The sequence below is a fragment of the Bufo gargarizans genome, chromosome 7, assembly GCF_014858855.1.
Source record: "Bufo gargarizans isolate SCDJY-AF-19 chromosome 7, ASM1485885v1, whole genome shotgun sequence".
NCBI classification, from domain to species: Eukaryota; Metazoa; Chordata; class Amphibia; order Anura; family Bufonidae; genus Bufo; species Bufo gargarizans.
The window spans coordinates 164,352,979-164,369,506 of record NC_058086.1 but is presented as its reverse complement, the minus strand read 5'-3'; the positions used below and the strand labels follow the sequence as shown (position 1 = coordinate 164,369,506).

At 48.7% G+C, this 16,528-nt stretch overlaps 1 protein-coding gene across 1 annotated transcript in view; it reads right to left on the bottom strand.

Annotated features, from left to right (window-relative positions):
• LOC122944219 (ADP/ATP translocase 2-like) overlaps nucleotides 1–16,528 on the bottom strand; it is a 31,186-nt gene continuing 14,658 nt past the window's right edge. Inside the window, 1 exon segment of the mRNA XM_044302443.1 lies at nucleotides 1–1,260. Within this exon segment, the coding sequence (XP_044158378.1) occupies nucleotides 350–1,260 (911 nt within the window). The 3' untranslated portion in view covers nucleotides 1–349.

Genomic DNA, 16,528 nt, shown 5'->3' with positions numbered 1-16,528 from the left:
TGGTTCCATATTTTTTATTTCCTCCAACCTAAGTTACTTAAAAACATGAATGACTGAAATAAAAAATAAAGGAGCATTGAGTCCCAACGAGTCAGCCCATACTACCACAGGCGCACTACAGATGGTTCACTGCAGGCGCCAAAGGAAGTACTTGGGTATAGGGAATGATTTATGTTAACATGGAAAGCTGGTGAGATGTAATCAAATTGGTTCCCAACATTAACCAGTAAGATAACCAGTTACAACTTATAAATAAAAGGTGTGTTTGACAAAAAAAAATAGAAAGTCCATGAACGCTCTGGGTATGTTACATTTTACAGCATGCCAGGTCACAGACATGGGGACATGTTTAGATGACCTTCTTCAGCTCATCATACAAGACTAGCACAAAAGCACCACCCATTCCTCTCAGAACATTGGACCAAGCACCCTTGAAGAAAGCCTTTGAGCCTTCATCACGTGCAATCTTCTTCCAGCAGTCAATTGTGCCATAGTACATGATATCAGCTCCTTTCCTTCCAGACTGCATCATCATACGACGACGGACTGTGTCGAATGGGTAGGAGGCAAAACCGGCCACTGCTGTCACTGCTGTCACTGACTGAGCAATCATCCAGCTGATAAAGATGTGCGTGTTCTTAGGATCTGGAAGCATACCTTTAGCTGTGTCATAGATGCCAAAGTAGGCAGCTCTGTAAATGATGATGCCCTGGACAGACACACTGAAGCCCTGGTACAGGCCTTTAAGCCCATCGGATTGGAAGATCTTAGCCAAGCAGTCGCCCAGACCCTTGAATTCTCTATCAGCACCAGCTTTGCCCACATCAGCAGCAAGACGGGTTCTGGCAAAGTCAAGTGGGTAGACAAAGCACAGAGAGGTCGCACCAGCGGCACCACCGGAGGCCAGGTTTCCGGCAAAGTAACGCCAGAACTGGGTCCTCTTGTTAACATTATCAAGGAAGATCTTCTTGTACTTGTCTTTGAAAGCAAAGTTCAGGGCCTGGGTTGGGAAGTATCTGATCACATTGGCAGGGTTACCATGCCAGAAGGATAAGAAGCCTTGTTCTTTGGGGATACGGACAACACAGTCCATGATTCCTTTGTATTGCATGTCAACTGTGATCTGTTTGCTTGCATGTTGGACTTGCAGCAGCAGCTTGACTCTTTCAATGGGTGCTACAGCGGTCTTAGAGATAGCAGCGGCCACACCGCCGGCCAAGAAGTCCTACAGTCAAGCTACAGCAATGAGTTTGAAGTAGTCTGAGAAACACCTTCTGTTTTATCAACAGATCAGGCTGCTGCACTGTCCATCCACCCTGCTTTACACTGCAGCAATGTGTTCATGTGCACTGAAAAACAAGGCAAAACCCACCACAAAATTCATGAACACATAGAAACATAGAATATGTCGGCAGATAAGAACCATTTGGCCCATCTAGTCTGCCCAACTACACTAGTTAAAAAAAGGAGCCTCAGTAAGACACGAGTCTGGACTTCCACTTTAACCCTTGGTGGGGGACAGGTTGTCATTCTAGTAAAAGGCGTGGGTCCCGGCTCTCAGACCCCCTCAAGGATATCTGACGTCTCTTTTCACTTTTCTAGGAAGATCGAATGACAGATTCTGGATTTTCGGATGCAGCTTTGGTGGTGTGCGAGTCGTGTTTTGGGGAAGGGGGGATCTTCATCAATCCGCGCTGATCTACATTGTCAGTGGGGGGGAGTATTGATTGGAGGGGGGCTGGCGTGCTCGGCCTCCATTGCTTTGTATCTGCTTCTTTCCCATTGATCACAGCTGTGAGATAACACTCAATTGTAAATGGTAATGGATTTTCACTTGACAACTAGAAGCAATCACTTGTGGCTAGAATCGTGTACTGGACAGATACAAGTGTAACACTGGCTGCACAGAGATAATTCACAGGTCATTTGGATAATAGGATCAATAATTTTAAAAAGCACCTTCCCATTAGGAAAAAAAAAAATCCAGAATACGTATTTTATCAAGGCCAATGCAGAATATAGGCAATGCAGGCAGCTGCTATGGGGGTCAAAATAAAGGGACCCCGCTCAGAATGCACCTATGTATGCCCTGTGAAGGAGGCTAATGTTATCTATATCTGCTACAAAGCATAAATGATATAATAGCAAAATCATGCACCAGTATAGGGCCTATTTTGGTTTTTGAAACAGGACTCCCTCTGCTCTATGTACGCCACTGCCTGGATCATTCGCTACCATGCTGTTTTACTTTGGTGACAACCAATCTGGCTACATCAATCATTCTCAAAGGGGTTGTCGTCCAACTTGCATTATACTCCAGAGCTGAACTCACTACTCTGCTGCTGCAGTCACTGTGTACATACATTACTTATCCTGTACTAATGCAGAGTTACATCCTGTATTATACTCCAGAGCTGCACTCACTATTCTGCTGGTGGAGTCACTGTGTACATACATTACATTACTTATCCTGTACTGATCCTGAGTTACATCCTGTATTATACTCCAGAGCTGCACTCACTATTCTGCTGGAGGTGTCACTGTGTACATACATTACTCATCCTGTACTGATCCTGAGTTACATCCTGTATTATACTCCAGAGCTGCACTCATTACTCTGCTGGTGGCAGCTTGTACTCTGGTGGACTTTGGCTATTTACGTATTTAGATGAATGACCGCCATGTAATGAATGGTACATGTTGGCTGCAGTGTGATTAGCCTAGTGCACACATATATATCACCCCCAATGTTACAGCGTTGCTCAGTTAAAGGGAACCTGTCACCATGATTTTGCGCATAGAGCTGAGGACATGGGCTGCTAGATGGCCGCTAGCACATCCGCAATACTCAGTCCCCATAGCTCTCTGCGCTTTTTTTGTGTTAAAAAACCGTTTTGATCAATATGCAAATTACCTGATATGAGTCCTGTATCCGGAGATGAGTCAAGCAGAAAGGAGCCCAGCACCGCCCCGCCTCCTCCGAATCTCCTCCTTGCTGGCTGATGTCACAGAGCTGGAGCGCCGAAATCTCGAGATGCGCGAGCTAGCGCATGCGTAGTTCGTTCCCTGTGCTGATGCCAGTGCATCGCGAGATTTTGGCGCTCCAGCTCTGTGAAGTCAGCAAGGAGGAGATTCGGAGGAGGCGGGGCGGTGCTGGGCTCCTTTCCGCTTGACTCATCTCCGGATACAGGACTCATATCAGGTAATTTGCATATCAATCAAAACAGTTTTTTAACACAATAAAAGCACACAGAGCTATGGGGACTGGGTATTGCGGATGTGCTGGCGGCCATCTAGCAACCCATGTCCCCAGCTCTATGCGCAAAATCATGGTGACAGGTTTCATTTAAACAAAAAAAATTAATTACAAAAATCACAAGTTAGGGTGGGTTCACACTAGCGTTACGGATTCCGTTATGGCTTTCCATTATAACAGGGTTATAACGGAACCCATAAGACGGAAGGGCGGATCCGTTATGCTGCCCATAGACTTGTATTATGATGGAATGCAAAACGGACGCCTTTAATAGGCATTCCGTTTGCTCCCCGTCCTAACAGAGGTCTATGGGAATCAAAACGGATCCGTCTGTTTCCCGCTACGCAAGACGGAAAACAAAGTCCAGACGGATCCGTTTTGCTTTCCCGCAGACTTCTATTAGGACGGAGCAAAACGGAATGCCTTCTAAAGGCTTCCGTTTTGCATTCCATCCTATGGATTCCGTTATAACGGAAAGCCATAACGGAATCCCTAACGCTAGTGTGAACCCGCCCTTACGGTCCCGCTCTGTTTCGGTGAGCAGCCTTCTCCTCTGTCACCCGGCTGTACTCCTGACCTCTCGTACCTGGGTCCACGGCGAGTCTGCTGATAGACGCGAATCGCTGGTGATCAGGTGATCAGGGCCTATTATACAGATAATCAATAAGATTCATATGAACGCTCTTTAGATATCATCTGGCAGTGTAATTCTGCCGCCGACTGCCCGATCAATGAGAAAACACTCGTTCATCGGGAAAACAGAGTCTTTCAAAAGGTTTAAAATAAGCCTTTGCCGGCGGCAGATCGCGCTGTGTAATCAGCACTCTGCTGCCGGCAAACAATGGATCAGTTCGGGGACGAGCGATGGCGTTAGCGACCACCCAGCGGTCTCCTCCGCTAGCAGGAACGCTTCCCTCCCGACAATCGCCTGCTACGTCTGCAGGTGTAACAGGGCCTTTAGTCAGCAGCTGAGCCGCCATTGCAGATAACCCATCAGACCTCATTATACGTCAATGGGGTCTCAAGGTCACGGGTCGTGTAACGAATCGGGCGCTCGTATGGAATTTCCCAGAGGAGATGTGCTAAGTGTCTGACAGCTGGGGCCCAACCCCTGGAAATAATGTAGACAGGAGGCCACTAGGGGGTGGTAGTGTGCATGCATTACCACTGCTCCATTCACCAAAAAGCACTGTACTTACCACTCTATTCTCATAGTGGACACCGGTACATTTTTGCAATCGTTGAGGGTCCCAAACTTTGTACCCTCAATGATTAGACACTTAGGCCCCTTTCACACGAGCGAGTATTCCGGGCAGGAGCGATGCATGAGGTGAACGCATTGCACCCGCACTGAATCCGGACCCATTCCTTTCTATGGGGCTGTGCACACGAGCGGTGATTTTCACGCATCACTTGCGCGTTGCGTGAAAATCGCAGCATGCTCTATATTGTGCGTTTTTCTCGCAACGCTGGCCCCATAGAAGTGAATGGGGCTGCGTGAAAATCGCAAGCAATTTCGGATGCGGTGCGATTTTCACGCACAGTTGCTAGGTGACGATTGGGATGGAGACCCGATCATTATTATTTTCCCTTATAACATGGTTATAAGGGAAAATAATAGCATTCTGAATACAGAATGCATAGTACAATAGCGCTGAAGGGGTTAAAAAAAAATAAAAAATATTTACTCACCTCATCCACTTGTTCGTACTGCCCGGCTCGTCTTCTTTCTTCTTCTTTGAGGACCTGGGAGGAAAATTACCTTTGGTGACGTCACTGCGCTCATCACATGGTCCATCACCATGGTAATGTACCATGTGATGGACCGTGAGCGCAGTGACGTCACCAAAGGTAATTTTCCTCCCAGGTCCTCAAAGAAGAAGAAAGAAGACGAGCCGGGCAGTACGAACAAGTGGATGAGGTGAGTAAATATTTTTTATTTTTTTTAACCCCTTCAGCGCTATTGTACTATGCATTCTGCATTAAGAATGCTATTATTTTCCCATATAGCCATGTTATAAGGGAAAATAATAAAACCTACACAACACCTACCCCAAACCCAAACTTCTGTGAAGAAGTCCGGGTTCGGGTCTAGGTGCCAAACATGCAGATTTTTGTCACGCGTGTGCAAAACGCATTAAAAATCGCGCATTTTCCCGCGACGCACCCGCATCCTATCCGGCCCTCACACGTGACGCCCGTGTGAAAGAGGCCTTAAGGTCACATTTATTAAGGCTACTTTCACACTGGCATTTTGAAGTTTGCACTATAGGTGCGGGTCCGTCTGTGCAGATACCAGACGGATCCGCACCTAACGCAGGTGTGCAAGTAGCCTAAGACCGGTGTTTTAGAAGCCGGTCTTAATAAAGGCCTATAGGTGGCGGCCTCTCCATAACTTCAGCGCGTCCGGCGCCAGTTCTAAATGTGAGACTGCTTCCGAGCTTCCTTGCTGTCTTAATTTAGACCATTTTCTACACCTAAAAGAGGAGTAGAAAATGGTAAATGAGACGGGCCCGCAGACCCTTCCCTGCCCACAATTTTAGACCTGGTGTAAGCGGGGCCGAAGTTGCAGATAGCGGGGCAACAGCCTAATTTAGGGGTATTTCAGATTAGTAAATGGCCCCCCCAAAGCTCCTATCTTGATGATGGCGGATGTGTTGTTAGTGGGTAAATCTCTTTACTGTCCCAAGTAACATGGTTGTTCAGGCATAGAAAAGAAGATGTTGCTATCTGGAAACCATCAGTAAGTATGCTTATGGATATTAATATAGCTTCATTTTGGAAGAGACCCATCCGCTCTCCAGACATTTCTGGCTTAGTGAATACTTGTATTCCTCATGAGACAATAATGCTTCAGCATCTTTACTCATAATTCTGTATTGTGCCGTTCATCTGTTATTCCACCTAAAAAAATTATGGGTAAATTGACAACTGGGTGTTTATGAATTAGGGGTTTCCCACATACAGTATGCGACTGTCCAACCAGTGCCAGTCTGCGCCGGGGCCCACTCATTTATCAAGACTTCCAGATTTAGTCAAATATTTCCAGGAGGAATAACAGAGGAATGGCACAATGCAGAAAAGATGCTGAAAAATGGTTATTTAATGGTTAATTGTTATTTCATTGGTAATTTAAGTATCTGCTAGAGCAGACACGTCAGGAGCGGGGGCTGGGCCTCTATAATTACGTATTTATGGCTTATGGGAATACACGTCATTATCTAAGCAGGAGAAGGACACTTGAATATGAGCTCATTCACCCTACCATAGGCGGACCGCAAATGGCGGGTCCGCAATATACGGGCACCGGCCGTCTCAATCCCATAACACGGATGAAGGGGACCGCAATCTGCAAGATGCGGCGACGTGCGGCGGAAAGAATCAGAAGCCCATGGAAGCACTACGAAGCGATTCCGTGGGCTTTCAGGTCCATGCCTTCGCAGCGCAAAAGATAGGACATGTCCTGTCTTGAGCCGTATATTGCAGATGACGGACCCATTCAAGTCAATGGAACCGCGCCGCAATACGGGATTCACGCGGCCAGTGACTACGCATTGCGGACTGCAATTTGCGTCCCGCAGCGCAGCACAGGCGGCCTATGGTCGTGTGAACGAGCTCTATATTATAAGCTCTGGGTATTCATGTGTTAATGAGCAAAGCTGACCCGCAGCCAGAAACTGCGTGCAGTGAGTAATAGTCACCTAATAAGAATCACGGATCAGCCGATAGAAGCTTGTTGATGGTTTCCAGGGAGCATCAGGTTTCCTTTTTTTTTATGTTGTTGACTGCAGACACCTGGGTGGAGCGGCACATGCCGCCATATCAGTGTTTTCATGCACTTTTCTAAACCAGCCGACTGCCTGCGAACTGGAGGAAATCCCAGAAATTTCCAATGAAAGGATTTGCATTGGCAATCTGGCACAAAATGGAAATGGGAATTTCCTGTGTCCCTGGCCCATTCTGTCAGACGGAGTAGGTGCCAATAATACCAATACTGGAGCCTGATACCGGGCTCTGCTACATCACTGACTCTGATACCAGGCCAGGAACAAATCCTGAACCTGCAGTTTTCACTCTGACCACTGAGCCTCACAATAGTCTGACACCTCCGATTCTGGAGAGATTACTTTTCGGCAGTCATCTCATTATCATTCACAGTAGGTGATGTCAAAGCTCACCCCTTCCCCGTCTCTGCCCAATGACTGTTAAGCCTCACAATAGGCTGAAACTTCCTAACCTGCAGAGTCCACTTCTCAACAGTCTCATTATCATCACAGGCTAGATTACAATGATTGGTAACGCCTATAATTAGATGACAAAGAATTAACCATTGACAATAGGGGATGGTCACGGCTCACCCGCATCCCCATCTCTGCACAATGACCGCTGAGACTCACATAGGCTGACACTTCCTGCTTTGTAGAGATCACTTCTCCGCAGTCATCTCATTATTACTACAGACAGAATAACAATGACAGGTAACATCTTAAATGAAATAACAAAGGATAAACCAAGAGGAAAAAAAGGGGGCAGGGTCACCCTTGAAATGGTTAAAACTTAATTTTACTGTTTATATTAATAAAAGGATTCCCCTGATGAAGCCGATGCGGCGGTGAAACATGTAGGGGGTCTACAGGGGAACTACTGCTCCACCAGAAGGGTGATTGGACCAATCTGCATTGACAGGACAGTGTGTATGGTCTGAGCGTAATCTCTCTTTCCGCCGCTTTAAGAAAAGGAGCGAGGGGAGGAAGCCAACGACACAGTCCACCATTACATTAATTGAGATTAGGCAACAAAAAACAGGATGGCAGTGCCCCCCCGATAGTTTTAATGAAAACATTAAATTGACATTAAAAGTTACGTTATTAACCATTTCAAGGATGACCCTGTACAGGGATAGATTTACGGTGGATAGCCCCCTTTATTTTCTATTTGTCCAAAATCTTTGTCCTAACGTCATCTTTTTATAAAGGATAAACCATTCACAAATTAGGAGACAGTCACAGCTCACCCACTCCCCCTCCCTGCACAACGGCCACTGAGCCTTACCTAGGCTGACAGTTCCTGCTGTTCTGTAGAGATCAATTCTTGACAGTCATCTCATTATTAACACAGACAGGATTACAATGACAGGTAATAGAATATATATATATGTAGTGCGGGTTCGCTCTGGTAGTTAGGACTAGCGGATGCAGTATAGAGGCACAGTACACAGTTCTTGAATCAAACAGCGGTGTTTATTCACACATCGGTGTATCATAAAACGCAGGTGGCTTGGTGTTTGTTCACACACAAGGAAAGTCCATAAACAATAAAGGTCACCTTATCTCCTGGGTGTTAATTCACACCCTGTTAGCAGTTCAGCCGCATCAAGTCCATAGGCGGCCTGTTCACCTTTAGAGGGACCTGAGTCCTCCAGCCCGGCTCAAACCTCAGATCCCAGCACAGCCCTCAGTTCACAGGACACAGACTCCTGAGCTCCACTGTCAGAGGAAGGTAAATCCACCACACCTGGCAGTGCTGGCTGGTTTTTATGACTGGCAAAACCCGGCCTGGAACATGGGGAGTAGTCACCCACCCAGCACTTTGACTACTCGCAGTAAGAGCCGTCCCGGATCAGCTATGACAGCCATGCTTAATCTCAAGGTGTCAATTAGCAACAGCTGCTGCTGACACATAAAATACCGGCTCTTACTTCACTGAGGCCTCCCCCCGTTGACTTCCTGAGAGAGTACAGCACCGAGGCCTACTTCGGAGGCATCTATCTGTACCACAAACTCCCTATTGAAACTGGTGACCTGCACAGGGCCGACTTCAAAGTGGAAAAAACCTCTTCCGCCCGCTCATCCCAGCGAACCATCACTGATTTTCGTCCCTTCAAGAGCTCTGTCAAGGGCGCAGCTATAATAGCAAAGTGGGGGACAAATCTCATGTAATAGCCCACCATTCCTAGGAACAACTTTAATTGCCTAGTGGTGACAGGTCGGGGCCAATTTCTTATCGCCTCTATTTTGTTTACTTGGGGTTTGATGACTCCGCGCCCAATGACATTCCCCAGGTATTTTGTCTCCTCTAACCCTATCGCGCATTTTTTTGGGTTAGCGGTTAGTCCAGCTTTTCGAAGGGAGTCCACTACGGCCTGCACTTTGGGTAGGTGACTTTCCCAGTCGGTACTGTGGATGACCATATCGTCCAGGTAAGCCGAAGCGTACTGACGATGTGGACGAAGCACAATGTCCATTAGCCTTTGGAAAGTGGCGGGGGCGCCATGCAGACCAAAGGGTAACACCTTATACTGGTACAACCCCTCCGGTGTGATGAAGGCCGTTTTCTCTTTGGCAGCCTCCGTTAAGGGTACCTGCCAATACCCTTTGGTAAGGTCCAAAGCAGAAAAATACCGGGATTGTCCTAACCTCTCAATCAGCTCGTCTACCCGGGGCATGGGATAGGCGGCGAACTTAGATACCTTGTTTAATTTTTGAAAATCGTTACAAAACCGCAACGTCCCGTCCAGTTTGGGTATCAGTACTATAGGACTGGCCCACTTACTTCTAGACTCCTCGATGACGTCTAGTCGCAGCATTAGTTGTACTTCCTCAGAGATGGCCTGTCGCGGAGCCTCGGGTACCCGGTATGGTTTCAACCGGATTTTGGCCTGAGGCTCGGTGACAATGTCATGCTGGATTATGGAGGTGCATCCAGGGAGGTCTGAGAACATGTCCGTGTTCCTGCTGACGAACTCCCTGGCCTCCTGAGTCTGTTTAGAGGAGAGGCTGTCAGCAATCTTCACTGTGGCAGCCGCTTCCCTTACATCAGACTTAGGGGCCGGAACCTCTCCCCCTAGAATACTCAGCCGCGGGCTGTCGTCAGTACTCGTCTCCCTATCCTTCCACGGTTTGAGTAAATTCACATGGTGCACCGACCTGCTCCAGCTTCAGCCACCCTAGCTGGTGTACCTTGTAGTTTACTTCTCCAACATTTTCCAGTACCTCGTAGGGTCCCTGCCACCTAGCCAGGAACTTACTGTCCATCCTCGGTACCAGAACCAAAACCAGATTTCCCGGGTTAAAGATCCAGACCCGAGCCTGCCGATTATATACCCGACATTGAGCTCGCTGAGCTGCCTCCATATGTTCCTTTACCAGCGGCAACGCGGTTTCCATACGTTTCTGCATCTGGGTGACGTATTCAACAACACTATTATATGGTGTGGGTTGTGGCTTCCACGCCTCTTTGGCCACATCCAACAGACCACGTGGATATCTGCCGTATAGTAGTTCGAAGGGCGAGAACCCAGTAGAGGCCTGGGGCACTTCTCGCACTGCGAACATAAGATAGGGCAGAAGGAGGTCCCAGTCCTTTCCATCCTTAGACACTACTCGTTGTAACATAGTTTTTAACGTTTGATTAAACCTTTCTACTAGGCCGTCAGTTTGCGGGTGATGGATGGACGTCCGTATCTATTTGATATTCAGCAGCTTACAGAGCTCCCGCATGACCTTGGACATAAAAGGAGTCCCCTGGTCAGTCAGGACCTCTTTGGGTAGCCCCACTCGGGAAAACATCTCCATTACCTCTTTTGCTATGAGTTTGGCCGAGGTATGTCGCAGTGGCACCGCCTCCGGGTACCGAGTGGCGTAGGCCAGGACGACCAAGATGTGCCCCCTGGCGTACTTCGGTACTGGGCCTACGAGATCCATAGCGATTCTCTCAAATGGTACCTCAATAATCTGGAGGGGCTTTAAGGGACTGCGGAACAGGTGCTGGGGGCTAGTGGTTTGGCAGGTCGGGCAAGACTTATAAAAGTCATCCACCTCTCTAAAGACACTGGGCCAGTAAAACCGTTGTAGTATCCGGCAGGGCCGGACTGCCCTGCCGGGATGCCGGGAAATTTCCCGTTAGGCCGACAGGCCTGAGTGCTGCAAGGCCGCGGCCCTGGTGACAAGTGGGGGCGGCAGGGCACAGCAGGAGATGAGCGCTTCCATTGTGGAAGCGCTCATCCCCATAGTTATCTGTATTGCCGTCCTCAGGACGACGCTACAGATGTCTGTGGGAGGGGAGAGGTGAGGTGTGTCCCCTCCTGTTCCTCTGATAGGCTGCCGGCACTAGGCCGGCAGCCTATCAGAGGCCGGTGCAGGCGGCGCAATGACATCATCGCACCACCTGAACCGTACAGCGCGGGACACAGGCCGTAAGAGGCCTGCATCGCATAGCTGTGTGATGGATCATGATGGGGGGGCTACTGGTACATAAGGACGACTACTGGCACATGATAAGGGGGGCTACTGGCACATGATAAGGGGGGCTACTGGCAGATGATAAGGGGGGGCTACTGGCACATGATATGGGGGCTATTGGCACATGATATGGGGGCTAGTGGCACATAAGGGGGGCTGCTGGCACATGATGGGGGCTACTGGAACATAAGGACAACTACTGGCACATGATAAGGGGGGCTACTGGCACATGATAAGGGGGGCTACTGGCAATGATAAGGGGGGCTACTGGCACATGATAAGGGGGCTACTGGCACATAATAAGGGGCGGCAACTGGCACACAAGGGGGGGCTACTGGCACATGATAAGGGGGGCTACTGGCACATGATAAGGGGGGCTGCTGGCACATGATAAGGGGGCTACTGGCACATGATAAGGGGGGGCTACTGGCACATGATAAGGGAGGCTACTGGCACATGATAAGGGGGTCTGCTGGCACATAAGGGGGGCTATTGGCACATGATAAGGGGCCTACTGGCACATGATAAGGGGTGGCTACTGGCACATAAGGGGGACTACTGGCACATAATAAGGGGGGCTACTGGCACATGATGGGGGGCACTCTGGCTACTGGCACATGATGGGGGGGCTCTGGCTGCTGGCACATGATGGTGGGGGGGCTCTTATTACTGGCACATGATTGGGGGAATCTGTGGGGCACATCTTACTGGCACATGATTGGGGGGCATCTATTGGGGCACTTATTACTGGCAGATTATTGGGTGGCCCTATAGGGGCATCTACTGAGGCTAAAAAGAAGGGGTATTTTATATGGGGGGCTCTGTATAGGGGCATTTTATACTGGGACACATTGGTGGGTACTATGGGGAATAGGAGCACTATGGGGTCATCTACGGGGGCACTGAGAAGGGGTATTTTATATTGGCACATTATGGGAACATTAGCTCAACTGGGGGCATTGCAATGGGGTATGTTTTGCACATTATATAGAGAATTATTACTACTGAGGGGGGGGGGGCATTATAGTGGGCTTTATTACTCCCCATGGTATGACCCCCTAGTAGCAGCACCAGCCTCTCCCTGCTCTGCTCTCCCTCTGCCTCTTCTCCAAATCCTTATTATGAAATCTTTCTCATTAGGATAAAACACAACATCAGCTCCGCCGAGCCCCCGGCCAAGTGTGGAAGTGGCGTCCGAGATCCCCAAGGGCCAAGTAACTGTAAGTGTTCATGTGAAATATGTTTGTTTGTAGTTGATCTTTATTATCGATTTTACATTGCAGATTTTTTTTGTTTCAGCATATGGGTGAGATTTTATAAATATTTGTATTATTTGGTCGAAAGGCACATTGGGGGGAGGGGGGATGGTAACAGGACTGCCGTAGAATATCTAAAATAGCTGGTTAAGTAAAATGTTGCATGCAACAATCATTAAATAGATGGCCAACAAAAAAGGGGTGGGTCAAAGGGCGTGGTAAAACACTGTCTGAGCATGCTGAGAGTTGTAGTTTTGCAACAGTTGGAGGCATCCTAGTTGGGAAAACACTGTGATAATATGAACAATGGGGGTTCTACAAAAGAGCTATCATGGGGCAAAGTTCATATTCATGTTTACACACGTGTTTTGAAATGAATGCTTTCTCCTAGTATAAACAAGTAAATAATGACGCAATGCTGTGGGGCTGGTGTGCAACTTTCTCCACGGCTGTTTTTTATCCCCAGTCCGGCCCTGGTATCCGGTCCTGTATCTTCTGCAGTCCCAGATGACCCCTGAGAACATGTTGGTGGGCTAACTCTAAGACGAGTTTTCGATAGGACCCGGGCACCACCAACTGTTCAACAGGTTCACCCCGCAGCTGGTTTACCTGATATAGCATATTCTGGTGGACCACAAAATGGGGAAACACCGACTTGGCCCCAGGGTTTTGGGGTACACCATCAAGTATTGCCACATTCTGCCAGGCCCGGGATAGGGTTGGGTCTTGGCGTTGGGCTGTACCAAAATTCTCCCTGGAGACATTGAGGTCTGCCAACCCAGGACCCGGTGGCAACTCCTCCACGTCTCCCACCATTACCCTACGCGAGGTTGTCTCCCCCTTTTCCACCGAAGTGGTGGTCACCCCTACTGCTGGCCCTTCGGCCTCAGGTTCCCAGGGTTCTGGCCGTCCCCCTACACAAGGCCAATCTCCTGGGCTTATTCCTATCTCAGGGGTATCCTCTCACAACTGGCCATAGGGCAGGGAAACCTGGAAAGTCTCTCCCTATTATAAGTTCATAGTAGAGATTTGTGGCGACTGCCACTTCGTGGGTCCCCCTGCCAGCCACTGTAGTTAGAGACACCAGCGCGGTGGGGTAGTCTTTCAAGTCTCCATGAATACACATCACCCCAACTTTCCGGCCAGTATACTCACCGGACCGCACCAGGGTAGCCCTTACCAGGGTCAGCACACCTTTTAGTTCAGCAGCGCCTCCGCTTGAGTGTCTCCCACTTCCACCTGGCACGTGGCACACAGTTTCCTAGCATATAGCGATTGTCGGTAACCACAATTAGTGTCCATGGGCTCAACCTCTTGAGGACACTCAGCCATGGTGTGGCCAGGTTCCTGACACCGTCAGCAGATTAACTGGGTCCGGCCCATAGGGGGAACCTCCCGGGGGGGAGGGGGGTCATTGGCTCATACCGGTGGGCCTGGGGTGGGGAGTTCTGGAGTTTGCCTGCCCTCCTCCTAAAAGAACCCCCCTTGAGATTCTTGGTGGCCTCATAGCGTTCCACCAGGTCCACGATTTCCAGGAGATACCTGGACAATCCAGTACTGGGGAGGGGGTGGCTGCGCCCTCTAGAATATGTCAGCCAATAGTCTATCCAGCATACCCGTGGGACTCAGCACATCAGGCTGTAGCCACTTTTGCAAAAGGTGGAGTAAGTCATAATACTGGGGTCTCGCGGGCTCAGCAGGCTTAAACCCCCACTGATGTACCTGCTGGGCCCGGACCAACACGTTCACCCACCAGTCTTGCCAAAATCTCACCCTTTACCTTCGGGAAGTTGGCCGCTTGATCGCCGAAATACACCCGCTGGGACACTGATGCCAGGAAAGGAGCGACGACCTCAGTCCACTGGTCTCGGGGCAGCTTTTTCCTGGTGGCCACCTTCTCGTACATTTCCAGGTAGGTTTCGATATCGCCTGCGGGTGTCATCTTAGGGATCGCTGCACGGACTGCTTTCCGGGCATCGTGGACGCTTGGGGTTGCTTCTGCTGTCTGCAAACCCATCACGTGTTGTAGCAGGAACTGGTTGGTCTCTTGCTGCTGCTTATTAGCCTCCCGTTGGTGCAGGTTGGTCTCTCGCTGCTGCAAATTAGCCTCCCTGAGAGCCTTCACAACAGCCTCCATTTTGACGAGGGGCACGGGTTGAAATACAGCTGGTTTGATGTACTACATACAACTGTGCCCATAAATGCAAACCCAAAAATATTTTGGCGTTCACGCCAGCCTCACTGCACTTGCCCGCATCCTCCACCAATTGTGGGGATTCGCTCTGGTAGTTAGGACTAGCGGATGCAGTACAGAGGCAAAGTACACAGTTCTTGAATCAAACAGCGGTGTTTATTCACACATCGGTGTATCACAAAACGCAGGTGGCTTGGTGTTTGTTCACACACAAGGAAAGTCCATAAACAATAAAAGTCACCTTTTCTGCTGGGTGTTAATTCACACCCTGTTAGCAGTTCAGCCGTATCAAGTCCATAGATGGCCTGTTCGCCTTTAGAGGGGCCTGAGTCCTCCAGCCCGGCTCAGACCTCAAATCCCAGCACAGCCCTCAGTTCACAGCACACAGACCCCTGAGCTCCACTGTCAGAGCGAGGTAAATCCACCACACCTGGCAGTGCTGGCTGGTTTTTATGCCTGGCAAAACCCAGCCTGGAACATGGGGAGTAGTCACCCACCCAGCACTTTGACTACTCCCAGTAAGAGCCGTCCCGGATCAGCTATGACAGCCATGCTAAATCTCAAGGTGTCAATTAGCAACAGCTGCTGCTGACACATAAAATACCAGCTCTTACTTCACTGAGGCCAGGAACCTCGGTGACACAAACCTTCCATCCACAATGATTCCAGGTACCTTCTTACAATATATATATATATATATATATATATATGACAATGATGTGGGCAGCACAGCAGTATGAAAGTAGATACGGAGTCCAGCGGCTGAAGAGGGGATCCACCGACCAAAACAATAGCAAATACAAACTCCTCGACAATTCCAACTGTAGTAAAATAAAAAAAGTGTTCTTTAATCACCAGATAGCAACGTTTCAGTCCTCTCAATGGGACCTTTCTCAAGCCGTGACCAAGTTACAATGGTGCAAAGTGCAGATATAAATACATCTTCAATAACACTTTTTTATTTTACAATTGGAAGTGCGTTTTTGCTATATATAGAGAAAGAGAGAGATAAGACAGGATAAACCATTCACAATAGGGGGTTTGGTCACAGCTCACCTCCTCCCCCTCCCTGCACAGGACACAGAGCATGCTCACAACACTCTCCCATAGAAGTCAATGAGTCATCTCCAGACTATAAAACGTCCAGCAATAGACCCTATTGAAAGATGTACTGACTATATTTAATAAGAAAACTATAACTCTAACAAAGACAGATCGGGTGGGCCACAGATGAGTAGGACAAAACTGGGTAGGCGGTGGGGACGATATCCCTACCACTGTTACCCTGATCTAGTCCTATGCCCAGGGACGTCTCCTGGTGGTGGGGACTCCCTGTCCTCGTGCCTACCCTAGAACTCCTAATAAACCCTAATAAGGTAAAGATAGGAGGATAGCTAATAACGGAGAGTGGCCCCCCTTGAAAGTTGACTAACACAAAAACACCTAAGAATACAATCAAAAAGGTGACCACAGTATACAGCCCTCGTGACCTAATGCCAGGAGGTACCGGGTACACCTAATGGTTAAAAATTACGTAGACAAAACATACACACAAAAGAAACATGTATACGAATATTAGATG